Source organism: Dryobates pubescens, chromosome 17 (genome assembly GCF_014839835.1).
Source record: "Dryobates pubescens isolate bDryPub1 chromosome 17, bDryPub1.pri, whole genome shotgun sequence".
Classification (NCBI taxonomy): Eukaryota; Metazoa; Chordata; class Aves; order Piciformes; family Picidae; genus Dryobates; species Dryobates pubescens.
The window spans coordinates 8,777,391-8,805,047 of record NC_071628.1 but is presented as its reverse complement, the minus strand read 5'-3'; the positions used below and the strand labels follow the sequence as shown (position 1 = coordinate 8,805,047).

Here is a 27,657-nt window from a genome sequence, read left to right as displayed (position 1 = left end):
GTATTTAAGTGTACTCATATAGGGCAGAGTTGGAATATGGTCTGGAAAATAAATCAGAGCTCTCTTTGCACCTGATCCATCATTTCAAGACTGAGCAATACCTTAATATTGCTTTACATTTTCATTGCTTTTACAAAGCTAATCAGCAACATAAGTGTTCAGCTGCTCATTCTGATTCAACTAGATTCAGCCTCCTGCTTCTGGTAACAGTCTTAGAACACAGACAGCACAAACCATTCTATGATGATTCTTCAGGTTCTCTCTCACTCAAGGCTTCCTTGTAAACAGTAATAACCAAAAATTATGATAATAAGTATTTTTCAATTAAACTAATTACATTAATTTGGTTTTAAAACATTTGAGGAAAATTCCTTGGAACAGGCCAATGAAAACTCACAGCAAAGTCAAAATACTTCAGATATAAACATTTTAAGATGGCTTTAAATGAATGCTTACAAGGATTTAATTTATAAAAACAGAAAAAAGAAATTGGATTTCAAGGAGAAAAACCTGTGTTTATCAGAGGGGACCACCTTGGACATGAGCAGAAATCTATCCTACAATTTGCAGTATCTTTTACACAAAGAACATTTTAGCATCAAGGAACACAAACATTTATAGCTGTGCTCATCCTAGTCCAATAAATAGTTCCATTTACTTACAGAATCACAGTTAAGCATATGGTACTTGCAGGAGTGGGACTTTAAAGCTGAACAAACATGGTTTAACAATATACTTGTGGGGGAAGAAGAAAAAAAAAAGCAAGCCTGTGGAGGCACCCATGATGATACTGAGTCTTTTCTAACTGAGATTTTATGCTGACTGTAGGCAAGCTCCTATCTCTCAGCTCATTCATTCTGAGAACACTTTCAGTCATAAATCATATCTTATCAAAAACTGAATCCATGTGGAATCAGAACACAACATTCTGAAATCAACTGGTAACCTACAAGATACCCAGTCTACTCATTTAATGTGGTCTCTAGCAGAATAAGTAGTATATTATTCCATACCTGTGGACCTTGAGAAACACATAGCGATGATCCGCTGTACGCTTGGACAGTCCCGGGCTCAACATGTACTGGTGGTAAAATAAGCTGTTTCTGAGAAGCACCAAAATGAAGCTCCCTGATTTGGAAAGAGAAAACAGTGAGGTTTTTAAATATTGCTTTGATTTTATCTATTAAACCCAGATTGCTTGGCTGGCTGACTTTGAATGACTGTACTTTTAACTTTCTATTTAGTGAAAAATTCACAGACATCAGCAGAAGTTGCTGGTAGAACTGCATTTATTTGTGTATTTTTCAATAAAACCCAAACAGCAAATGATCAAAAATAACCTCTTCTGGGCCAACAGTCCCATTTGCTTAACCACATTCTGATGCCACAGTTCTCCTGTCTTGCAGCTTGCATTTGTCCCTGCAATAAAACAGCTGTTTCACTTACCATTTAGGCGGCTCTTTCGAACGTACTTCTTTATTACCAGCAGAAGAAACAGTCAACACTTGTCTGTTTGTAGCACTTAAACAACTTTCAGCATGTTTCTGTTAGGGAGGGAAAAATAATATTTAGACTATTACAAAATTATGAGAGATATTAAATTTAACTCAGTTAATTTGTCAACCCAGGCTTTTACTTGACTGAGAAGTTGATGTGTTTTGTGCTACCGTTGGTACTTAAGTCTGATTTTAGCAAAGAATGGGCTAACTGGCTACAAGATCAGTTAATTCCAATGACCCCAAAGAAGGAAGCCATTATCCTAAATGGTGACATCTGATGAATCCTATCATCTAATCAGGAAGAGATCTTGCTGGATGACAAATGGAAGGTTCCCAACTGAACTGCTGACAGTTACTTCAAAAACTGAATTGCCTTCATGATATGCTGTATTTTACTTACTCTCAGCCCAAGTTCAGTTCCTTCAATTGCTGTTTTGAGGTCACTAATATCCATGACTTCTGCATTTCCTTTCACGTTGTTATTTTTCACTTTAAGCATATGTAGGTCTTCCTGAACCTAAAATGCAAGTTCTGAGAAAAAGTATACCCATAACCAGAATCCATGGGATTATGTAGCAGGATTTAATCTAAATTAAATGCTTCCTAAATACATGAGACTTCCCACATTGATTTTTTTATATCTAAAATAACACAAAGCCAACGACCTTAGCATGATTGATTATAGATAAAACTGAGGCCCAAAAAAAAAAGTTTATTTTAAAACAAATCTCACAAGGCAATGGCAATAAACTTCAGGATTAACATCCTTGGCCCAGAAATTATCTTCCCTGATATACTTCAAACATCTCTTGGCTCAGATGGCTGAACTATGCAGGAATCTGGTAACAAGGGATGGCAAAATAGAGGCAGGCTGAGAGCAGATGATGTCAGGCCACGTCATAGAATCTTTTGGGTGGGATCTCTTGGCAGGCATATCTGCAACTAGAGCAGGTTGCTCAGAGCCCCAACCTGACCTGGAATGGGTCCAGGGAGGGGGCATCTCTCATCTCTCTGGGCAACCTGGGCCAGGGTCTCACCACCTTCAGTATCAAAATTTCCCCCTTCTCTCTAATTAAAATCTCCCTCTTTGAGTTCATACCGTCATCCCTTCTCCTGTCACAACAGGCCCTGCTCAAAAAGTCTGTCCCCACCTTTCTTCTCGGCCCTTTTAAGTACTGAAAGGTCACTACAACGTCCCAAATAAATGAAAAAATGTTTATTTACACCTTTAACCGAGAAAGTTCCAAGTCTCACTACGCTAAGAGCCGTGACGCTTTCATAGCCAAGTACTTATCCCAAATTCCTCGGCCGCTTCCCCGGGCCGGGGCTGAGCCCACCCGCGCCCTCAGCCTCAGCGTACAGCAGCTCCCGAGGGAGGAGAAGGAGTCCCGCGGGGCTCATCCCCACGGCTGCCAGAAAAGGACGGGGCCGGTTCAGGGCACTCTCCGGACCCACCTGCCCCAGGACAGCTCCTGGCTCCTGCCCCGGCTTCACGACGCCGGCCATAGCGGCTGCCGCCCTCACCCGTAGCAACGGGACGCAGCGGCCGGACCGCACCATCCGCCTCGCCGTGAGGGGGAAGGCTGGCCAACGGGGGCCGAGCCCGCCGCCCGCCTCGCTCCTCCCCTCCCGGGAAGGCCTCGCCCGCTCACCGCCTCCCCTTCGCCGCAGCCGGGTGGGCGGTGGCAGCGGGGCCGGAAGGGGCGCGGCGGCGGCGTGCGCCATGGCGGCGGCGGGGCCCTTCGCGCTGGTGACCAGCTGCACCGCCGGCTTCGCGGCCGAGGAGCTCGTCAAACGTGAGTCTGTGCTGCGGGGTTCCCGCAACTGCGGGCCTCGGCCTGGCAGCGCCTCAGCCCCAGACCGGGCCCGCGGGTGGCTGTCGCCCGTCACACACCGATCCCACAGCGGCCACCCAGCCCCCGGGCCTGCGGGCTTTAGCCACCTGCCCTTGAGGAGGCTGCCAGGGGCCTCCTCAGTGCGTTAAGGAAATGAGCTATTTAAGAGAGAAGGTGCAGAGCGGCGGGTTGTGTGTTGTGCCCTCTGACACCGAGGAGCGGGCGAGGTCACCACCACAATCCCCTGGAATAAAAGGAAGCCTCGCATAGAATCGTTTCGGTTGGAAAAGACCTCGCATCAAAATGTTTTGTTACCCTGTCGACTTGCCCTGCCTTCAGTGCGATTAAATTGTCTTAAGTTATACACGGATGGAAAACAAACCAAGGAACACAAGAATTGCCTTGAGACTGAATAAAAATAATTCCTCTGAGAACAAATAATAAACAGATTCATGAGCCCATAAGGTTGGCTGCTGGCTATTCTAATCAGGGTGCAGAAATGATCATTTCAGTGGGACATGTCAGTGACCCAGGCAGCCCCTAGAACAAGAGTGGGACAGCAGAGCAGCCACAGTGTCTCAGGAGGGAAGTAAAAGACCAAATACTGGCCCTCTGCTTTCATCTTTTCACATATGAAGTGAACAGACTATCTTGGAGCTCAAGGATGACAGAATTTCTGACATTGTTGGTAGATCTAAGCTCTTGCTTTACTGAGGCTTTGTGTAGTTTGGAAAAGTCCTTTAAGAGATCATTAGTAAGACCATTTGGTTGTCCCAAGCACAAAAAAGCTAAAAAAAAAAAAAATTAAATTCTCCCTGCAGTTATCAGAATTGTAGGTTATGCTTACTCCATATCAAACAGTAAGACAGGCTCCCCAGGGAGGTGGTGGAATTCCCATCTCTGGAGAGGTTTCAGAGACACAGAGGTGTGGTGCTGAAGGCCATGGTTTCGCACCAGCCTTGGCAGAGAATGGTTGGGCTCAAAGGCCTTAAAGGTCTTTTCCAACCAAAATGATCTCGTGGTTCTATATCAAATACATAGAACTCATTCTGTAGGAAGTGGCTTTCTTGGAACCCAATTATGCTTTCTGTGGCTGGAAAAAAGGAACACGAGAACAAGACCTAATAGCAGAGAAAATCATGGGTGGAATTTTTAGTAATTCCAGAAAGAAGCTGCTTAGCTCTTGGTAGTTTTGCTGTTGTGGCTTGTTAGCCCGGCCTTGCTTTTTAAGGAACTGTCATCAACAGTTTGATGTTTGTACTGAGATATATAACTTAGCAACCACCACCCCCACGCCCCCCCAGGTTTGTTTCCAGCTGTTTGAGTAAAATTTTGCTTAGGACCTCATAAAACAGATGGCTGCCTCCAGGAACTGGCTCTCTCCCTAAACCACATTTTGAAACAAAACTCAGTTCAAAGTATGCGGCCAGTGGCTACACTATCAAAGCAACTGGGTTGATAAGAGTTAAGGATTCCATACTAAGGAATATTATTGTTGGCTGTTACTTATCTTTTATTCTTGTGTGACCTACTCATTGTAGGTTATCCTGCGCTGGCATGGGCAGTTGGACTGGATGGTCTTTTGAGGTCCCTTCTAACCCCCTAACATTCTGTGATAAGGGAGCTGTGGCTGGGTAGAGTGGGCTGGACAGGAGGGTTCTGGTGGGTTGGAACAAAATGCTGGTGTCTCACAACTTGAATTTTTACAACATGAAGTGTCACAGCAGATTAAAGGTGTTATTTGATAATGGCTTAGCTCAATACTGAGAACATTAGCACCTCTCAGGCAGTAGAGTGTTTGAGATACAATGTGTGGTTAAATGTGTTAAATACTGTGTTGGCTGGGAGGATCCATAAGCAGTTGGGTTTTGAGTCCACAAAAGAGCCATGAAACAAAGCTCAAGGGGAAAAAGCCCTGGTTTATAAGACAAGCTGCTGAGCATTCACTGTTAGGTGTACAAAACCCCCATTTCTTCTGCTCCTGCCCAAATTTTCCAGGCTACTAACAAGGCTTTCTCCCCAGTGTTTTCATCCTCTTAAGTAGGAAATGGCTTGAGGATGAAAACATTTGTGGTACATTTGCTATTTTTATGCTTTCAGCAGGACACCCTGAATGTCTATTTCATTAGCTACTGTGGCAAAAGAAAGCTCTTTAAAAAGCACAGAATAAGATTGATTCTCCTCAGGGAAATTGATCACAAACAGAAAAGATGACTGGCTTAGTTTAACCAAAGCTGACCAACGGGGAAGTACTTCCTGATATAATTTTTTTCCTCTTTGACAATTTACCCCTTCCCTCCTCCCCTCAGAAATCTGCTGTGAGTTCTTTATACTCCCTGTGTCATTTGCAGGAGTATTTTTTATGGTGTATTCCACCAGGTGGCTCTCAAGGCCCAGAATGTGAGAGCTACTTTTGTGTACCTACCCACTAAAGAGAAGGTTGGGATCATTTAGAGCATTATAAGAGAATGAGTTATGTTCTTAGAGCCTGTATTCAATCTGAACAGGGCTCTGGGCAACCTGATCTGGCTGAGGATGCCCCAGCTTACTGCAGTGGGGGTTGGACTGGATAACCTTTGGAGTTCCCTTCCAACCCAGACCATTCTATGATCAATAGCTTAATCCCTGTGGAAACTCTGCAAAGAGGAGCTGTAGTGATTCTGGAGAAAAAAAAAGGAATATTAATATTGAAATGTTTAAATATCAGTTGGGTATAAGAGAGAGCAGGGAACACTGCTGCAAGCAGCAAGAGTTCTACAGCTGGTTCTTTCATCATTTTTCAGCTGTTTTCTGAAAAGTTATTCCTACTCTCCAGTTTTTTTGAAAAGTATTTGCTGCCTTTCTCCTACAGAACACTTAAAATGCCTCTGCGTTACACAGAGGACAGGGATTCAATGTCCTCCTGTTTGTCATCTGAACCGTTGTTTAATTTACCTCTTGTATGTGCAGGCTCCTGAAATTGTAAGTCCACAAGTCTAGAAGCATAGAGTCAGTCCAATTCACTAAAATGACCAAATATTCACACAAATAGCTGAAATTACTTTCCAAGAGTGTTGGTCACAGTTTTGTCCAATTTATTAGAAGTATAACTATTTGTGAGGAAAGAGAAGAAGGCAAGACATTTGCTGAAAAAGCACCTCCCAACTGGAAGTGAACAAACTTCTTTTTCTGAACAGATTCCATAGAAATTTGGAAGTTCTTAGAATCATGGAATCATTTTGTTTGGAAAAGACCTTTAAGATTGAGTCCAACCATTCTCTAGCTCTACCATGCCTGCTGCTAAACCACATCCCTCAGCACCGCATCTCTGCATCTTTCAAACACCTCCAGGGATGGGGATTCAACCACCTCCCTGGGCAGCATCTTCCTGGGTTTGAAAATCCTTTCAGTGAAGAAGTTTCTTCTGCTATCCAACCCAAACCTCCCCTGGTGCAACTTGAGGCCATTTCCTCTCATCCTATCATTTTTTCCTTGGAGAAGAGACCAACCCAATTTTCTGGCTCCAGCCTCTTTTCAGGGAGTTGTAGAGAGCCAGAAGGTCTCCCCTCAGCCTCCTCCTTTTCTCCAAGATTAACAGCTCCAGGTCTCTCAGCTGCTCCTCACAAGACCTGTTCTCCAGACCCTTCAACTTTATTGCCCTTCTTAGAGCTAACTAACACCAGTCACATTCAGCTACTGGGGTGAGCCATGAACTGATCTCCTGTCAGCAGCTGTTGGATTCTTAAATGGTTTTCTTACAGAGAACAGGTAAAGTGAGGCATGAACTGGGATAAAGGGGATCACAGTATCACAGTAACTAAGGCTGGAAGAGACCCCAAGGATCATCAAGTCCAACCTGTTCCAACAGACCTCACAACTAGACCATGGCACCAAGTGCCATGTCCAATCTCCCCTTGAACACCTCCAGGGACGGCGACTCCACCACCTCCCTGGGCAGCCCATTCCAATGACGAATGACTCGCTCAGTGAAGAACTTTTTCCTCACCTTGAGTCTAAACCTCCCCTGGCACAGCTTGAGACTGTGTCCCCTTGTCCAACAAATGTGACAATCTTGGTGTAGGTGGGTGTCAGTACAGGGGCTTTAGAGGGTGCAGAAGTGAATAGTGCCAGTGTGTAAAAGAGATAATGACCTGAGGATGGTACTGGAGCTGGCTTAGAAAGAGTCTGTTTGGCCTTTAGCCTCAAATAACTCACTGCAGATGAAGAAGCTTCTACTGCTCCAAAATGGCCATGTACTCATGCAGCCCAGAAGGCAAGTCATATCCTAGGCTGCCCCCACAGGAGTGTGGCCAGCAGGTCAAGAGGGCGATTCTTCCCCTTCACTCTGCTCTTGTGAGACTCCACCTCAAATACTGTGTCCAGGTCTGGTGTCCACATCATAAGAAAGACACAGAGCTGTCAGAGCCAGGTCAGAGGAGGGCCACAAAGATGATCCAAGGGCTGGAGCACCCCTGCTATGAGGATGAGCTGAGGGAGCTGGGGTTGTTCAGACTGGAGAAGACTCCTGTGGGACCTCATATGGCTGCCTTCCAATACCTGAAGGGGTCCTACAGGAAGCCTGGAGAGAGACTTTTCATGAAGGTGCCTAGCAATAGCACAAGAGGGAATGGTTTTAAGCTGAGGGAGAGTAAGTTTAGACTGGATCTTAGGAAGAAGTTCTTCAGTACAATGGTGTTCAGACTCTGGAATAGGCTGCCCAGGGAGGTTGTGGATGCTGCCTCCTTGAGAGTGTAAAAGGCCAGGTTGTATGAGGCCTTAAACATCCAAGTCTAGTTGAGAGGTGTCCCTGTGAGGTTGGAGTAGATGATCTTTGATGTCCCTTCCAACCCAAGCCATTCCATGATTTTACACAAGTGAGAGACATGGAAATACCTGATGTCTTAATTAGCATTTATCAGTTACTGAGAAGATTGCAGAAGTTATTTTGGTAAAACAAGCATCCAGCTTCTAGGTCTTCTGAGAAATGCTGCAGCTACTGAACTCCACATCGTGTTTTTGAACGACACTACGCAGCGTTCCTCTGCGGCATGAACTTTCCGTGCGTGTTTTCAGTTCTGAAATGGTGATGCATTTGGAGGTTTGGATGACAGGAATGCAAACAACAAGCCAGGGGTGCTCCATGAAAAGGCCAGCTAATTAAGTCAGCCCAGTAGGTCTGCCTACTGTTGTGGTGAGAGTGACTCAGTCGGTTTTCCAGGCTCTTTGGATGGCAAACCACTGACACTTTCAATGGCTGGGGAGTTCAAAATGAAAAATGAGCAACTCGCTGGAGATAACTTCAACAAACCACCTCCTTTTGCCACGTTCATTTTCTAGAAGTTTATTCTCCATCCAAATAAAACCAGTGAGGTTTATTCTGCTGAATATTCTCTAAATTAGATATGAAACTGTTCTGGCTGGGGTTAGGGGTTTTTTTTCAGCTCAAATACAGGCTGCCTCGGAAAGAAATCTCTGGAATTCGGAAGTGGCAAATGTAATCCTTAAAACTAGTTCCAACATGGACAGCCCAGTTGGAGTTGCAGCCTGCATTTCTTTTGTAGTCTCTGCTTGTTTACTCCAAAAGCCAAAACCTAATTGGCTTGAGTGACTTTTGTGGAAGAGAGCTACTCGCAAGACGCCCAAGCTGCACTGAATTTCCTGCCATGAGTAATCATCAGGTTGGTTTTCAGTACTTTGTTACAACCCCAGCGTGCAGGCCGAGACAGAGCGAGTCTGAATCCTTTCAGAAAGGCTCCTGCAGCCTTTAGCATGCAATGTTCATTTTCACTGGGAGAGAAGTTTCACAGGGGATTTGGACTTGATCTCCAGGGAAGGTACCTCCCTTCCAACCCCTACCATTCTGTGATGGATTGTAGGTCAACAGAGCACAATGGGATGAAAGATGACTGCTTTAAATACAGGAACAAGTCACATGTAATAGGAAATGGGACATGTCCTCATTCTTCTAGCAGTGCTTTGAGGCCTAAATTTGTCCATGAATTCTTTTGTAAAGAAGAAAGAAAAAAAATATCAAAGCAAATGTGAAAGTTCTTTCATATCAGCTTTTGATAAGAAGTTTTCCTTTTATATTCTTGCTAGAGTGGCTGACCTCACTGCTCTGACTTTTGAACTGACTTCTTTTCCTCATTGTGTTTTCCTTCCTTTGGCTTACCATCGCTGGAATTTCATCCCACTGCATCCAAAGTGAAAGCCACCTCTGTGGGCCCCAATATCCATGAAACAAAAAAAGCTCCTAGTCTAGCAGCAATTGGCATGTTAATATAGTCACAGAATCCCAGCATGATGGGGGTTGGAAGGGACCTCTGAAAATCATCCAGTCCAACCAGGGGTTTACCCACAGCAGGTTGCCCAGGATCACAGTGTCTAGGCAGCTTCAAAAATCTCTTCAGAGAAGGAGACTCCACAACCTCTCTGGGTAGCCTGGTGTTGTCCCTCAGTGCCTTCAAAATATGGCCTTTGAGATCCTTGAAAACCCATAGACTTCATTTGTTTTCAACTCTTCTGATGCCTAAGGAAATTTTAGATCAGAGTCATAGGCCTGTTAAGGTTGGAAGAGACCTTTGAGATCAGCAAGTCCAACTGCTTGCCTAGAACTCAAAATCCCACCACTACTGCTGCTGCTGCCGTCGCTAAATCACGTCCCCAAGTACCACATCCACACATCTTTTAAATCCCTCTGGGGATGGTGACTCTACCACCTCCCTGGGCAGCCTGTTCCAATGCCTGAGAACCCTTTCTGGGAAGAAATTTTTGTAATAGCCAGCCTGAACTTCCCTTGGCACAGCTCGAGGCCACGAATCACTTAGTCAGCTTTGTGTAGAACTACGAGGCTGTAAATCATCCCGAGTTTGTCCAACTTGAACAAGACACTCTGCCCTTTGCAGTGAGGTATAGGTGGAATGCTCTGCTGCCAGCTATAATTCAAGTCCACCAGGTGGCTGTCACACCATGAGAGTGCCTGGTGATGGTTGCTACCAGCACATGAAGGGCAGTGTTTAACATTAATTATCAAAGCACTGCCTCAGATTTTAATTGTTGGACTCCTACATGGAATTTAATGGAAATTGCAACCAAATTGTAGTAACTTGGTTTATTTTCTCATTAGTTACCTTCAGGTTTTGGTCACAGTCAAGTAGTTCTTTACATCTGAATGAACACACTAGGTTTGTTTCTGCTGTCAGGAAATCTGGGTGTTGTCTCTGTACACCCAGGTAACGATTTGAGGCTAACAGTTTCAAAGGCATTTCCATGGCTTGTTTTCTGAAGAGCTTCTGTACCCTTCTTTTTTTTTTTCAGTCTGAAAGCTAGAAACTAAGCTCTTTTGAAAGATGAATAATAAACCCCATGACAGAGTAACTAATCAGGTTGGAATTGTTAAAGCTCTTAAATATCTCCTGGTTTAATACAATGAGGTGGCTCTGTCCTGGCATTGTACCAAGCTTCTCGACAGACAAATTATTTTCATGGTGCTGGCTTTATCATTTATCTCAATTTTCTTCCATGCAGGTATCACAGGAAGAGATGATCTCACTGTGGGTGCAGTTGCAAGTGGAAGGGTCAATTTTTATCCCTGGACAATAGACAATAAATATTATTCAGCAGACATTCACCTCTGTGTAGTACCCAACACATTTCATGTTACTGCAGATATTGCTGAATCCGTGCAAGCCTTCGTTGTGTACTTCGACAGCACAATAGTAAGACTTCTGCTTCATTATATTGCTTTGTCTGTGTCATGTAGTTGCCTCATCACAGCGATAACCACAAATATTCCCTTCGTCTTGTGCCATCATCCATTCCTTTTTAGCTTGTTCTACTTACCAGTAAATCCATGTTAAGTTCTGCCCTCTAACAAGTTCCCTTCCCTTTTACTACTATATCCAGCTGGGAAAGTTTGAGGATGCAAATGTAGCACTAAATTAGGCAAATCCTCCTCCAGCCCACCCCCTCCAACTTCACTCCTAGCTGATGCTACTTCAGAGAGGCTGCTTTAGGATAGCCAAGAATGAGGGAGTAAACACAAGATTCAGTGCTATCATTTTACTCTAAATTGTTTCTACTAAGTAAGCAGCAGTGAAAACAGTGCTGCAGCAAGAGCCAGAATGATTCTGAGATTCCTCCCTCCCCAAAAAAATACTAAATGAGGAACTGATTTTCACTGCAGATGGGGAAAAGGTTCCTACCCCACCTTCTGCAAAGATACTTTTGAACAGACACCTCAGGGCTGTCTCAGAATAAACTAAAGCAATAGGAGTAGTTCCCAGCCCCCATAACATTCACTTTGGTGTTGAAGATGGAGCAGCTGCATGTTAAACGCAGGAGTATTTAATTTTAAGTGCATACTCAGTAAAAATCTTTCCTGATCTACACAAGAATTGCATAGTTAAACATGGAAGGGGTTGGGGGCATGTCCAAGGCAATAAGGTTAACTGAGCTGTAAGGTAAGTCAAGAAACAGAAAGAAGCTGTGTATAAATCAGCTTCTGATCAGAACACAAGGGTCTTGAACATACTTGATGTGCAGCCTAGCACATTTCCTTACTTCAAAAGTAGTATTTGTTTAAAACTAGTTTTTAAACTGAAGTATGTGAGGATGTGTTCCAAAGGACTCTTTTTTCCCCCCTCCTCTCTCCTTTAGAAATCTGGACTTGATAGTGTCTCTGAATGGCTTCCCCTGACAGAAGAGTGGTTGCCAGAAGTCATGATCCTGGTTTGTAACAGAGTTTCTGAAAATGGTATGAAACCCAAAAGTTCTAAGTGGACTTGAGTTACTAACCTTGCATAATAATATATTTTGAGATAACTGTGTCAACTAGAAAAGTATATTTGTGAGACTTGTGAGAAGAGCCAGGTTACTGTCATAACCAGGAGCAGAAATCTTAAGCTAGTTGTGATTAGAACTGAATCAGAATCTGACATGCTTGCTTAAAATGAGCTCTGTGTATTCCATTCTCAGCACAAGGAAGACATAAGCTTGTTGGAATGGGGCCAGAGTAAGCTACAGCAAGGATGAGAGGGCTGGAAGCCCGCTTGAGGACAGGCTGAGGGAGTTGGGGTTGTTCAGCCTGGAGAAGAGGAGGCTCCAGAGGGACTCTCTGATGGCCTTTCAGTGCATAAAGGGGCCAAGAAGATAGATACTGACAGATGTTTTAGCAAGGCTTGATGCAACAGGAGAAGGGATGGTGGTTTTAAGCTAAAGAAAGGGAGATTTAGACTAGATACAAGGAGAATGATTTTGCCTTGAGAGTAGTGAGGCTCTGGCTTGTCCAAAAAGGTGATAGATACCCCATCCCTGGACCCATTGCAGGTCAGGTTGTCTGGGGCTCTAAACAACCTGCTCTAATTGCAGATATCCCTGCTAGGAGGTTGGATTAGATCACCTTGAAAGGTCCCTTCCAACCCAGACCAGTCTGTGATTCTATGATTCCCAGTACACCAGCAGGCACTGCAAGGGAACTAACAAGCTATTCATGTTACTGGGTGTGCATGGTCCTCTCTGGTGAAGGATGAGGATGACTGTTGGTTGCCTAACTACAGTGGAAAGTACATTCAAAGTCATTTGGTTTTGTGGTACTTGGGAAAAAAAAGAATTCAAAAGAAGTTTAATTTTGGACTATTTACAATGAAATTCAGAGTGAATGGAAGACCCACAGCAGCTGCTGTATACAGTCCAGAATAAACAAACAACTTTGAGGGAATTAAATGTAGCTAAAGGCTCAGCTGCTGCTATTACTCTCAGATGTTAGATGTGCATTTTTGTTTCCCAACTTCAGGTGTTAACAGACAGAAAGCTCAAGAATGGTGCATCAAACATGGCTTTGAACTGGTGGAACTTAACCCTGAGGAGCTGCCTGATGAAGATGGTAGGAGTGCTACATCTGTTTGCATTTTCACATTGAAAAAGCACACTGAAATGTCTTCTAAACAATTGCAAGGGGCACAACTTCATTTGTGTACTACATGATTACAGCATGGAACGCTCCCAGTTGGTGAGGCTTAAGTCTCAGCCATGAAAAGGTCAGGAGGAGGAGGTTATTTCCTCCAAAAATTCTATTTGTCTCCTCCCAAGTACAGCTGCTGTTTATGTAGCACCTACATTAAAATAATATCTGCTCCTTTTTTTGGCACTAGTCCTGGAACTGTACTGATAGATGGAAACATTTATATTCCACTTGGGAAATAAATCTAAGGGATGAGGGAGGTGCACAAGGCAGGAAAATTCTTTGCCTTCAAGATGACTTTAAAAGGTATTGTACCTCCCAAGAGAAGGTAGGCATTGTGCAAGCAGTGACATGGTAGGCTGAGGAGGGGAGATTGTTGAAAACATTCTAGACTAGCCCACGCTGTCACACAGGAAATACACCAGTTTCAAAACCACTGGCTGACCATGTGTTTATAACTTGAAAAAAAACTAAGTCAGAAGCATGCTGTGTGATGTTCCACTCTTGAAAAGTGACTATGCACTTCCTGACAGCCTTATCAGCATCAGCCTTATCTCCTCCTTTCAGTGATGCAAAAGAAAAGTGCTTACATCTCACCTCTCTAGAGCCAAAATGAGAAAACCGACTCCATTTCCAGGCTTGAGTGGAGTTAGCCACTAACATGTGCATTGTTCCAGGTTCCCCAAGTACATAGCTGTCACCAAAAACAATTTAATTAAAAGGTCTTCTATGCTAGAGCTCAAATTCCTCTCCCTTGCCCCCTTAAAAGGCCTAGATTAAAGCTGGCTTGAGTAGCCAAGAACCCTCTTCCTCCATGTCTTTAAAGATGCATTTGGTTTGGGCACTTTGTTAGTCAGGGAAGGAGGGATACACATTTTATTTGGTACAGAAACTAGAAAACAAACAAAAAAATCAGCAGTTGGGCTCAGAATAAAGTTTTCTTAGACTAAAGTTTCCTTATGAAGTGCTTTAAGAGGGAATTTAGCAACAAAAGGAAATACAGAAACTAGTAACATTGTTGGGGTTTTCTTTCCCCTATTGAGTAATTTTTGTAAGCAACAGGCTATGCACTATTTACATAATAGAAAAAAATGGGACTGATAAGGCAGGGTGTTAATCTCTGCAGTGTTAAGACCCATGCTTTTTCCTGGATTTTTTTTAACATGGTTGATTTGATTCATGCAGAGGAGGAAATACATGCAGTGAGTTACACACCTACCCTGTAAGCATGCTGTGCAAATTACTTGCCAAGGATGAAATAGAGGCAGTAAATACACTGGGCCAGTATCTGTTTAAAAATGACATGTTTTGGCAGCTCATTACAGATGAGCTGGAGCTTTTACTGTGACACCACAGCCAGTTGTTTGTGCAGTGAGGACAGGAACTCTAAACTGAGACTCTTGATAACAGCTCTGATACAAAACCAAACAGCAGTGTTGCAGAAGGCAAAATGCTTGATCCAAGGGGTTACAGACAGCTTTAAGTTAACTTTTAAAAGCAGCTTCAACTGCTGCTCCTGAGTCATCCCAAAAGTTTGAGTTTTCAGCCATCACATCTCTGTATCCAAAGGGTTTTTTTCTTCCCCTGTTGCTTTGTGAGACCTGCACAAACATGGGAAGCTGACTAAACCAAGGAAATGGGAAAACTGACTCTACAAAGTGGTGTCAGATCTATTCAGTAAATAAGTTGAAGTCTAAACAATGCTTTCCCTAGTCTCCCAGGTTACTATTATTCACATGATTACTGGAACATGTGGAGTTAGGTGCTGTGGAGATGGCTTTACACAAGCATTTTAGTTTTCAACAAGTCTCCCACCATTTTTAAGTAGTTTTCTGAAGCTGCTTGCTTTTTAAAGGAGGGAAAAGCCCTTCTAACACTTACTTCTGTGCCATTCATCATTCTCGAGCATCTTGGGGCAAAACATGCCTTGATTTTAAAAGGAACTTAAAAATTGTCTATGCCTGTACAAATTAATTGTGTGTTATTTAACAGTGTGGGCTAAATGTTTAGCCAAGCCCCACTCAGAATGTAGATCTCCATGAAAGGCTACAAAGTTCACCTGGAAACCTAGACCACAAGTGAGGCATTGAGAGTTGTTTGGCTTCTCTTGAAGCAAAGGTGAGGAATCTGTCACCTAACACAAGAAATCATTCCTATCCATTGCTAGAAGATGGGGCAGGCATTCAGATGCACACCTTCTTACTTTCAGGTATGTGATAATGGGTTTGTGTCTAATTGCTAGGTGTAAAACATCTTTGTCTTTTGGTTTAGATGATTTTCCAGAGTCCACTGGAGTGAAACGAATCGTGCAAGCCTTGAATGCCAATGTGTGGTCCAACGTTGTCATGAAGAGTGGTATGTCACAGGTTGCTCTTGCATGAATTCTGGAAAATGCAAGGCTTAGAGGGTGGTGGTTTGGGCTTTTAGCTAAAATTTGAGCTGCTACAGTGCTGCCTACTACCAGTAGTACCAGTATACTGAGAATGGGATCACCCTTCAACATTTCACATGCAATGGTAGGGCTTCAGGTACTGCTTTTGGTGTTCCTTGATGCACAGGAGAAACTTACAGGCAACAGGTGAGATGTATTCCTGTTCCCTCTGTACTTTACTTGCTCTTTCCCAATTACTTCAGTTAAATATTCCATGAACTCTTCAAGTTCCAGTGAAAAATTAAAGCTTATTCCACCAAACTCTAGCAGCAAGCAGCTGGCCATTAGCACCTTGGTCTAAAAATGCTTCATGGTTTAGTGTGGAACTGAGTGCTAAATACCAGATTTACTACAGTTCTTTTGGGAACAAAAACCCACAATGGAAACAGGGATGAAAACAGGAGGTGTGGAGATTAGATTAGGCCAAGAAGTGATTTCAAATGTGTGTTGAAGGACACACTGAAGAGAGACCTCATTTTCTACAACTCCCTGAAAGGAGGTTGTGGCAAGGTGGCTGTTGGTCTCCCAGTTACCAAGCAATAGAGGAAATGGCCTCAAGTTGCACCAGGGGAGGTTTAGGATGGGCATTAGAAAAAAACTTCTTCACTGAAAGCGTTCTCAAACCCTGGGACAGATTCCCCATGGCAGTGGTTGAATCCCCATCCCTGAAGGTGTTTAAAAGATGCAGACATGTGCTGAGGGACATGATTTAGCACCAGACTCTGTGGGGTTAGAGAATGGTTGGACTCAACCACCTTGAAGGTCTTCTCCAACAAAACCAATTCCATGATTCTGTGATACTAAGTGCCTTGCACTGAGGACTGCCTTCCCTACAGAACTCCCCACCTCAGCCCATGGAAACCACAGCATTTTTTGGAAACAGGGCCAAAAAGAGGCAACCCCAGATAATGTTCTGCAGATATTTGATTACCTGATAGAGTTACAATTTGGGAAGAGTCACTTCAGGGTTAGAGAAGGAAATTCTGTGGCCAGCCAGTGAATGCAGATGCTTCCACTTACCTGAAAACCTTTAATTACCTAATAACACAGGCTGCTGCAGGAAATGGGGGGAAATTAAACCCCTGTGAAGAGCTTAGTTTTACATTGCTTGTCTCAAGGTCTTATCCCACTAGCAGCCTTCTAGTGCCTGCTCCCTGCTAACACAATTTTCAACTTTGTGGCTTCTTCCTTCCCATGTCTTAACTGTGTAAGAATTTCAGCTGTTCAGAGGCTTCTACTAGTGTCTGTAACTGCAAGATGGTTAGTGGGACTCAGTAGAAAGGTGAGAAATACTAAATCAGTAACCTTCTACTTTTTTTAGTGTAGCCTTTTGAGTATTTCTCACACCACATCAGAGTGAGGTTAAGGTGGGTTCTCACAATGTAACCATTGCAGAGCAAGAGGTGGCCATTTGAGATGGTATCAAGCTCCCTCACCGGTGCTGCAGCACATTTTCTACCAGCCTGTTTCCTGCATTTGACAGTTGCCACATTACAGAAGAGCAGAATTTAGTCAGATGTTCAGCTCTTGGTGTGGGAAATTCCTCTGCATCATTAGTGTGTTCTGCAAAGGTCAGACTCCTTGAAAATCCAGACTTTCCATCTCCACCGTGCAGAAACTACACAGCCCTGATGCACAGTTGCTACAGACCCCTCAGGAAGTGAGCTATATTTGGAAGTTGCCACCACCTGACTGTGCCTTTCAAAGGGAAATGGTTGAGCTCATTTCACTTAAAATAAACCTTTTTACAACCTGTAACATATCTTTTGTTTTCAGCTTCCTCCTGATCCTGCAAACTGGCTGCCACATAAATCAGACTTCAGCTTTTACACTGAATTCCCTGTAACTACTCTTACAGAAACCACACAGTCATACTTCATGGGAAGACATTTCATACAGCATAAAGGATTTGTGTGGTAATAAACATTTAAAGCACTGTCAAGTGTAGTCATCCAAAAAGCCAGTGTTACAGCCTTGCCTTCCTTCAGCTCTTAGGAGAAGCAGTGAAGTTCACAGAGCAGGAATGGCTTTTGCCAAGCTCAAGCATTAAACCCATGTTATTTTAAGGGGTTGTATCTTAAACTCCAACACTTCTTCAGTTGGGAAGTAGTTGTTTTTTTCACACACCTATTAAGAAAATTGACCTTTTGACTTTTTCCCCCCCTCTGTTAAATGCATTCATTCTCACAATACACACAAGTAGGCATTAGAGTTGAATTACAAACATTTTTACATCAAGTACTTTGGGAGTAAATAAAGCAGGACTACCTCTGCTAAAAAAGTAACAAGAAGTCTTACCTGGGAGTCTCTAAAGGACACTTCCCCTTTGTAAGGTGGTTTAAAGCTGTTGGTTCTCTAGGCCTCAGAATTCTCTTCAAGCTGAGAATCAGATGGTTTGCTTCCCCCTGTGTGGGGGAGCACCAGCTGCCAGCGTCTTTCCCCCACAAAGGTTGCTGTTCTTCATTCCTTCAAGAGCAAAACCAGCAAACCAAGGTGATGAGAAGCAACTCACTGCTCTTTAAAGAAGGCTGCTTGGCTAATTTCCTGCTTTAATAGGTACTTGAGTGATCCCAGCTGAAGCTGGTTGCCTCAGGTGGGGCCAGTCATCAGAATCACAGAATGTTCTGGGCCAGAAAGGACCTTTAAAAGTCATATAGTTCAGCCCCCTCCAATTGTCACCAGGGGCATTTGCAATTAGAGCAGGTTGCTTAGAGCCACACACACACTGACCTGGAATGGTTCCAGGGGTGGGGCATCTCCCACCTTTCTGGGCAACCTGTGCCAGGGTCCTAGCACTCTCAGTATAAAACATTTCTTCCTTCTGTCTAATGTGAATCTCCCTCTGGTTCAAACCATTGCCCCTTGTGCTGCCACAACAGGCCCTGCTTTAGCAATATTCCAATCCCTAGCTTCATTCTTGGCCTCTTTAAGTCCTGAAGGGCCACAAGAAAGTCTGTTGGAGTGTTCTCTTCTCTGGGCTGAACAATCTCAACTCTCTCAGCCTGTCCTCACAGTAGATGGCTTCCAGCCATCAGATCATTTTTGTGGGCTAGTCTGGACCCCCTCCTTCTTCTGCTGAGGGCGTCAGAGCTGGAGCCAGCACTGCAGGTGGGGGTCTCCCCAGGCTCTCTCTACAAAACATTAACCTGATTTAGGGGGACTATTTAAGCAAGTAATGAATTTTTTACTTACTAATTGCAGTTTTGTATGGAAGTCAGGATCACCATGTGGCCATGAGAGACAAAGGATGGAGGAACAATAGATAAAGAGAGTGGCAACCGTTTTGCTGTGAAAAGAGCATAAATGAATCTGGAAGTCGTGTCCAGAGCACAGCCTGCTTGAGCTCCACAACTATTGATGAGTGATACTTGTGCAGCTCTATAGCATTCATCCTGATGGAGCCACCAACTAGTACAATAAGTTGAGTGAGATCATTTTTGGCTTTGATGCTGTAAGAACACTCTGTAAGGCATCACCCACTTCCTGAATTGCACCCAGAAGTTGAAATTACTTTCACATCCAGTAAAAAGAGTTTATAGGAAGGCTTTTTTCAGGGTGTGCCTGTAACCAAGTGTTACATCTGCCACCTCCCTAACCCTGGATCCAGAAACAAACAGCTGCTCTGCACAGATCCCTGCTGAGGAGTCCAGTTCTTTCTAATTGAGACTTGTAATTAGGCTGGCTGAGGTTATGTGTATGTGATGGTGGTGGGGCTGGAGCCATGGCCATTTTTCTGTACAGGATGAACTCTTAAGCATAGATATGAAAGAGGTACATGATTAGGTCACTCCATCCACCCCTCTGCCAGTGTGGGAATGTTCTCTCTCAAGTACATTCTGGACTGCAATGTCCAATCTGGCTTCAGATGACTCAGAAATTGGCTAAACATCCCTCTTTACAGTTTCTCTAAAGACAGCTCTTTGCTCAGCCTGCTGAAACTTGGAGAAGCTAAAATCAGCTTGGGTTGTGAGTCCCCATCTTTTATCACTCAGCTGCCTGTTAATTTAGCTGGCAGACTTCACAGGCTTTCCCAGCTCTTGCAACTGAACATTTGAAAGGCAATTCTGATTCATTTCTTCCCAAACCTTTGGTGAGTGATCTGTTAAAGCAGTACAACAGTGTAAAACAGAGCCAGTGGAGGCAAATGCCTGCTGGGGGCTGGGGAGCACAAGGGGAAAGGACAGGGGCAGGACACACGTTAGCCTAAGTCCAGAGTAAGGATTATTACCCAGGAAATGAGATGCTGGTAATGGAGATCTGTTTACATGTTTTCTAGAGAGCTGATGGTTTTAGTTACACCTTCAACTCCTCAGTGTGAAATTTTGTGTAAATGGCAAGGCAGTTTGGCCAGTGCATAAGAATGACATCACCTCAGCAGTTGAGTCTGGAGCTTAGTCATTAGGGTCAGATTAATTTAAACCACACTTATTTTTTCAGAAGTAACCTTAATCTTTCTGCTGGCACAAGCCATTGTTTCCTGACTATTTGTAATACAGTAACTTCAGGTTATTTCTTTTGCAGTTGACTCAGATGCTTCAGGAGAATCTCCTCTGAGGCCCTTGTGTAGCTGTAGATATTTACTGCTGGATGCAAGGCCAGCTGAAAACATGGCCTTGAAAAAAAGCCCCACCTCATAGTGGCACCTGTAATGCATGCATTTGTGGCTTTGAAAGGAAGGTTTAACAATACAATTAGTTTCATTTGGAACTACTGTCCTGCATCTGTTATCTTAGAGGATGATAGGAGGTAAGGGTGGTGAGACACTGCAGTGGGTTGCCCCTCCCTAGAGGTATTCAGAGCCATGTGGCTCTAAGCAACCTGGTCTAGTGGAAGGTGTCCCTGTCCATGGCAGGGGGATTGGAACTAGATGATCCTTAAGGTCCCTTCCAGTCCAAACCATTCTATGAATCTCTGAACCTATTTCACCAAGTATCACCAATCTCTGAATCTATTTCACTAGTATCACCAAGATTGGAAGAGACCTCAAAGATCATCGAGTCCAACCTGTCACCACAGACCTCATGACTATGATTGTTTAGTTTAAGCTTGGAATTCAACTTTTTAGGTTGGATTTTCAAATCTCCTGGAAATCCACACAGCAGGTCAGCAGGTGTGGAAAGCTCAAAGCACCCTGTGGCGTGGAGAAACACTGGATTTGATGTGGCTGTCTCCTTCCGTGAATTCTCAGTCATTTAAAAGTGGCCTTTGGCATTGCTGTAGCTCTCAACCTGTGTAGATGATGCATGTACCAGCAAAGGCACTTGTTGCATTTCCTGTCCCTAACCACAAACTTGCTGCTGCTTCCCATGGATGGTGAAAGCTGGTCCAGAGAATGTCACTAACAGCAAAGGTTGCTTCTGTGTTTTGAGACCTACCTTTGTTGTCATCAGAAGACATCGACCAGACCAAATCCTAACAGATTTCTTCAAATAAGACCCAAAAAAGAGCTCTCACCTCTCATGGTTCACACATCTGCTCCCTGTTGGTAATACTTAGCAGGAAATGTTGTTAATAGAGTTAAACAAACAAACAAACACTTAGGGAAGGTGGAAAAGTTCTACTTAAAATCTGTTTTCACATGCACTGACCCAGGGTGCTGTGTGGCTTTCCCTGAAACCTCTGTCCCAGCTGGTCAGGTACTTTCTCTTTGTAATAACATTGCACCTTCTGTCAAACTAACAGCTGGTTTGTTTTGTTTCCAGACAGGACCCAGGGCTTTGGTCTGCTCAGTACCTTAGCAGGTGCAAACTGTAGCATTGGGTCAGAAGAGAACCAAGACACAGAAGTAAACAGTAATTCCTATTTCTTGTTCCTTGCTCATGGTGTTTCTTGTGTTGCTCTTTCCTCTTGTCACACTTGGTGTGGTGGTGGTGGTGGTGGTGATGCTGGGGCTTTTCTGACTCCTTTCTCAAGAGGTGCTTCATTCATAAGCCCTGGAACAGGCTGCCCAGAGAAGTGGTTGAATCATCATCCTTGGAAGGGTCTAAGAGCTAAGAGTGTAGATGTAGTGCTGAGGGTTTAGTGGTGGACTTGATAGTGTTGGGTTAATGGTTGGACTTGAAGATCTGAAAAGTCTTTTCCAGCCTAAATGATTCTTTGATTCACAGGCTGTTGTGAGGTATTTTAAAGGAAATAGTCCTGGAATCTGAAAAATTGCCTGCATTTTTCTTACAAGTCCTCCTGAGACAGTTGTTCCTAGGACCTGTCAGCTGCTGCTTTAACAGGACATTGCCTCAGAAGTCACCATTTTACCTGGAGATACCCAGCTGTGTGCATACTGTTGGGTGCTGATCACACTGACTTACACACTGTGTAAATGTTTCACCCCAGACAACTCACTGGAGCCAAGGAAAGATGATTAAAAGCTCTATTCAAGATATTGTTTGCTCTACTTATGATAGGGGGGGTTGGAACTAGATGACCTTTAAGACTCTTCCAAGCTGAACCAGTCTATGAGTAACATCCAAGGGCAGTATTTTGTGCAGAACAAAACCTATCACATGACAGTGCTATTTCAAAAGCAGCAACAAAGCTATCAGAGAAAACCTTCATGAGATACCTGTGCACAGTGTGACAAAAGTGGCTTCTCCTGATACCCATGGTACAGGTTTTACAGTCTGTAAAATTTTGCACTCAAAAGCAGGAAGCACCTGGTTTGCTGGTGATGCTTTTTCTGTTGGCTACTCTAATGTGTTTGTTTCCTACCAGTCCAATCCATCATCAGCAGATGGAGAAGAATCACAGTTAGATAGCAGAGAAGATGGAGCGAGCACCAACGGCCTACAGACTGACAACATTGAGGGTAAGCTCTTTCTCTGCTTGGCAGCTGTGTTGGAGCAGGCACCCCTGGCTGGGCTGGGCCCAGAGTCCCACAATCCCAGCATGGTGGGGTTGGAGGGGACCCCTGGAGGTCATCCAGTCCAACCCTCCCTGCTAAAGCAGGGCACCTACAGCAGCTTGCCCAGGATCACAATGTCCAGGTGGCATTGAAATCTCTCCAGAGAAGGAGAGAGACCTCTCTGGGCAGCCTGCTCCAGGGCTCCAGCACCCTCCAGAAAAGGAGTTTCTCCTTCTGTTCAGATGGAGCCTCCTGGGTTCCAGTTTGTGCCCATTACCCCTTGTCTGATTATAGGACACCACTGAGAAGAGTCTGGCCCCATCCTCTTGCCCTCACCCTTTAGCGATTGAGAAGATCCCCTCTCAGTCTGTTTTTCTCCAGGCTCCAGGGTCTCTCAGCCTCTCCTTGTAAGAGAGAAGCCACCAGCTTCTTCTCAGTGAAAACTGTGGCATAAATGCATTGGCCAGAGCTATCCACTCCTCACAAGACTTGTGCTCTAAACCTTTCACCACCTTTGTTGCCCTTCTCTGAGCATGCTCTAGCACCTCAATGTCCTTCTTGTAGTGGAAGGCCCAAAGCTGAACCCAGAATTCAAGGTACAGTGTCACCAGTGCCCAGACCAGGGGAACAATCACCTCACACATCCTGCTGGTCACACTGTTCCTGTTACAAGCTGGGATGCTTTTGGCCTTCTTGACCACCTGGGCACACGCTGCCTCATCTTCAGCTGGCTGTCAGTCAACACCCCTGTGGATCAGAAAAGCTTTTCCATCTGCTGACAAAACAGAGTAATTCACCTGCAAGCAACCTCCCTGCCTTTCTTTCAGACCCCACGTTAGATACAGACATCCAGGAACTGGCCAACCTCACCACGAGAGACGGTGACCTGGAGAACTTTGAAAGGCTCTTTACAAAGCTGAAAGAAATGAAAGGTAAGGCACTAGGGAGACACATGCTGAACTCTGTCACCTCTTCTAACCCCTCAAAGGCATGAAAGCTGTGAGTTGGGAAGATGCTTCACATTCCTGTTCTCCTCCTTGAGATTGATCTTGTCATTGATTTGCCCTTCAGCTTGCTAGTGCTCTTGAAAGCAGTGGAGGTTGCTGGGCTGGCTGCTGTCACTCTGGGTTTGTCCACCATGAGCCAGTGCTTCAGTTTTCTGTAAAACTTAACCCAAGACTTCTTCCCCTGCCTTTTGTCTCTGCAATTATGTTAAATCTGCTGTACTCAGAAAGGTCAGCTTGCTATGGTTTGGGAACTGCTTTACTAAAGAAGATTCCCTTTTTTTCATGATCTTTAACCTCTTGGTAGCCCCCAGAAAAACCCAGCTGCAGCAGGCATGTCTCTCCCTGCTCCCTCTTGAGGTTGCCAACCTAAGTCCTGTGCTTTCCCACAGATAAAGCTGCTACGTTGCCTCATGAACAAAGGAAACTACATGCAGAGAAGGTGAGGTTTTGAAATTGATTTGACTTTTGACATGACTAAAAATGGGCTTTTCCTTCCTGAGCTTCAGTAACTTCTCTTGCAGAGCTCCTCTGTTAGGAGCAGCAAGAGCAAACTACACAGTCCTAGGGACGGCTCTAATGTCTCCCAAGAGCTAAAGAACAAACCTGGAAGTTTGAAAGACCAGAAAGAAACCTTCCCCTTTCACAATTCCTCTGCAGTCACCAAGGGTTTAAGCCAACTTCCACTTCAGTCATGGAAAAGTCTTGCTCTCCAGGCAGATTTAATCATGCCTTAATTAACAGCAGTTCTGTACCACGCACCTGCCATCAATCGAAATGATTGCCTCCATGCTGGTGAAATGCCTTCCCTTCAGAGGGGATCACCACTGTCCCTACAACCATGGCTCCTAGATTGAGTTGCTGCTCAGTTTCTGGGTTTCATGGGTGGCAGAGACAAAACTCAGTCATTTGAGAGGATTTTTTCTCCCTTTCTCACCTTTTTTTCCCATCATTAGGTGGCCAAAGCATTCTGGATGGCCATCGGCGGGGACAGAGATGAAATCGAAGGCCTCTCCTCAGATGAAGAAAACTGAGCTCTGCAGCTGCAGGCATCAGAGCAGTGCTACAAGAAATCTTTCCCTGCAGTGAGTGTTGATTGTGAAAAGCCCCATTTAGCTTTAGTTGCTTTCTTTGGTTAAAGGATTCTCCACATCACTGTAACTAAGTAACACATTCCACACCTCCTAATGGTTCCAGTGGCTGTGTCTGACTCTTCATTTATTCTCTCTCAGAGGGTTTTGGAAGGTGGTGCATGCAGGGAGAGGAAATAATAATAATTAGTTTCCTTTTTTTTTGTTTTTAATGAACATTTTTATTGTTTCCTTGTTGGAGTTTAAATAAACAAATTGACTACCAGTTATCCCTCAACATATGGCTGGTGGTTGTTAAGTGACTACTTCATTCTCAGCTCCACATTTCAGATGCAGGCCTGTGTGATGGGTTTATGTAGCTACAGAGCTGAACTCCCAGCTCAAACAGACCAGATTTCTAGCAGCCAGGAGTTGCTGAATTGTGCACTGCTGTGGGATGCTCTGCCAGGGCTGCAAGGTGGATCCTGCCCAGTGCCAAAGCTATTAAAAGTGGCCCACAGGCTTTGAATTCTGTTTGTGTGTGCCTGCCTCTGTGCTCCTCTGGAAAGCCAGGGCTTGTGCCACACTCCTTGCATTCCCATTAGAAACTAAATTTGGGATTAAATGCAAGACAGATTTTGGCTGCTGTTCCTTCCAGGGGTGAAGTTCCATGCCCAGACCTGCAGTGCTTGGCCTCCAAGGGCTGCAGAATGCACAGACCTTCTGCTGGTCAATGATGTCCTAAAGGCCTAAAGACAAAAGCTGTGATCTCAAAAACCCCACACTGATGGATTCAGGCAGCAGAACATGAACCAGCATGTGCCCAGTTGGCCAAGAAAACCAACAGCATCCTGGCTTGGATCAGGATTGGCGTGGCCAGCAGGAACAGGGCAGTGATTGTCCTCCTGTACTCAGCACTGGTGAGGCCACACACTTTGAATCACTGGGTTCAGTTTTGGGCCCCTCACTACAAGAAGGACTGTGAGGGGCTGGAGTGGGGCCAGAATGGCAATGAAGCTGCTGATGGGTCTAGAGCACAAGTCTTGTTAGAAGCAGCTGAGGGACTTGGGGTTGTTCAGCCTGGAGAAAAGGAGGCTGAGAGGAGACCACCTTGCTCTCTACAACTCCCTGAAAAGAGGTTGGAGCTAGGCTGGGGTCAGTCCCCATCAAACAAGCAACAGGACAAGTTACACCAGGGGAGGTTTAGATTGGATATGAGGAAAAATTTCTTCCCCAGAAGAGTTGTCAAGGCCTGTCCCAGACTGCCCAGGGCAGTGCTGGAATCCCCATCTCTGCAGGACTTTCAAAGCTGTGGAGGTGTGGTGCTGAAGGACATGGTTGGGTGGTGACCAGGCAGTGCTGGGTTAGTGGTTGGACTTGATGATCTTAAATGCCTCTTCCAACCAAAACAACTCTATGATTCTATGTTTTATTACAGACTGATGCTCCTGTAGGTTCATTCTAAGGCACCAGAGTGCAAGTCTCAAATTGCTGCTTCATGATACCAAGAGTCAGAAATGTGTTGTCATCTGTGCAGGCACACAGCTGTAGACCTAAACATCAAGGTAGTGAGAAAACTCCAGGTGGAGAGGGAGAGAGAGGAATGCCACCCTGTCACCTTTTCTAATGCAGTCAACCATCAGATAAGAGTCAGTGGATCAGTTTCAACCTTTAAGAAAGAGAACAGAAGCCTCTAGAGCTCCCTGAAAAGAAGTTGGACTGAGGTGGATGGTGGACCAGGCTGCCCAGAGAGGTGTTTTGAGTCCTCTGGAGAGCTTCCAAACCCCCTTGGCCATTGTGATCCTGGGCAAGCTGCTGTGGGTGCCCTGCTTTAGCAGGGGGGTTGGACTGGATGATCTCCAGAGGTCCCTTCCAGCCCTAACATGCTGGGATTTGGTTAGTTACTGGGAAATAGTTTTAATGATCTTAATGAGTATTACCACTTTTAAATCAAGTTTACTTTGCTGGCAGCTTGGGTTTTGCTCTGTGGGTTGTTGTTTGGTTTTTTTTTCTGCAGAGTCTTTCTTTGTGGCTCCAGAAGTTCTTTACAAAATGATGTGACCAAAGTGAATAAAAGGGGCATTACTGGAACAGCAAACCTGAAGGTTGTTGTGGCTTTCACTCACTTCCTCTCTCTATCCCACAGCATTGTTTAGCAGAACAAAGAATCCTCACCTTGACTTTCAATCCCTGTTGACAGGTTTGATGTTGTTTGCTTTCCTTGGTAGTGGCACTCCAGTGCTGAACTGGAACTACTCTGCAGTTAAGGTGAAGGAGCTAGATGTAGCAGCTTCTCCTAGGTAAAGAGAGTCATGAGCATGTAGGTAGACAGGGATTTTAAGACACAATTCATAGAATCACAGAATGGTTTGGGTTGGAAGGGACCTTAAGGAGCATCTAGTTCCAATCTCTGTGCCATGGGCAGGGACACCTTCCACTAGCCCAGGCGCTCAAGGCCTCATCCGCCCTGGCCCTGAACACCACCAGGGAGGGGCCATCCACAATCTCCCTGGGCAGCCTGTTCCAGGGTCTCACTACCCTACCTGTAAAGAATTTCTTCCTCATCTCCAGTCTAAATCTCCCCTCTTTCAGCTTCAGTCCATTGCTCCTCATCCTATCACCACAAGCTCTTGTACAAAGTCCCTCCCCAGCTCTCCTGTAGTCCCCCTGAGGCACTGGAAGGCTGCTCTAAGGCCTCCCTGGAGCCTTCTCTTCTCTCAGGTTGAACAGCCGCAACTCTCCCAGCCTGTCCCTATAGGGGAGCTGCTCTGATCATGCTCCAGCCCCCTGATCATCAGTCCACAGAGAGTTTGAGGCCAAGTCCTCTCTTTCTCTGCAGCCACTTCAATTTGTGGCTTTTTTGTGATTCAACTAATTGTTAGGTCGTTAGAAATAAATTGGGTGTAAAATTAAACTGACAAACAAGTGTGCCACTGTTTGCTAATGAACTTCCAACTAAAGGCTACAGAAATGTTGTGTTCAATTAATTATTAAAAGGAGAAAATGGTTCTGGCATCCAAACACCAATAATGTGGATCTC

The 27,657-nt window shown here is 44.6% G+C and overlaps 1 protein-coding gene across 1 annotated transcript; it reads left to right on the top strand.

Moving 5' to 3' along the window:
- Nucleotides 1–3,176: 3,176 nt before the first annotated feature.
- On the top strand, nucleotides 3,177–26,129 carry AAGAB (alpha and gamma adaptin binding protein). Its single transcript, XM_054169159.1, has 10 exons — nucleotides 3,177–3,295; nucleotides 10,841–11,031; nucleotides 11,972–12,068; nucleotides 13,107–13,196; nucleotides 15,546–15,629; nucleotides 21,408–21,490; nucleotides 22,414–22,507; nucleotides 23,371–23,475; nucleotides 23,940–23,989; nucleotides 24,504–26,129. Exons 1-10 carry the CDS (start codon nucleotides 3,223–3,225, stop codon nucleotides 24,579–24,581), a joined length of 945 nt encoding a protein of 314 aa, XP_054025134.1. The 5' UTR covers nucleotides 3,177–3,222; the 3' UTR covers nucleotides 24,582–26,129.
- The last annotated feature ends 1,528 nt before the right edge of the window (nucleotides 26,130–27,657 follow it).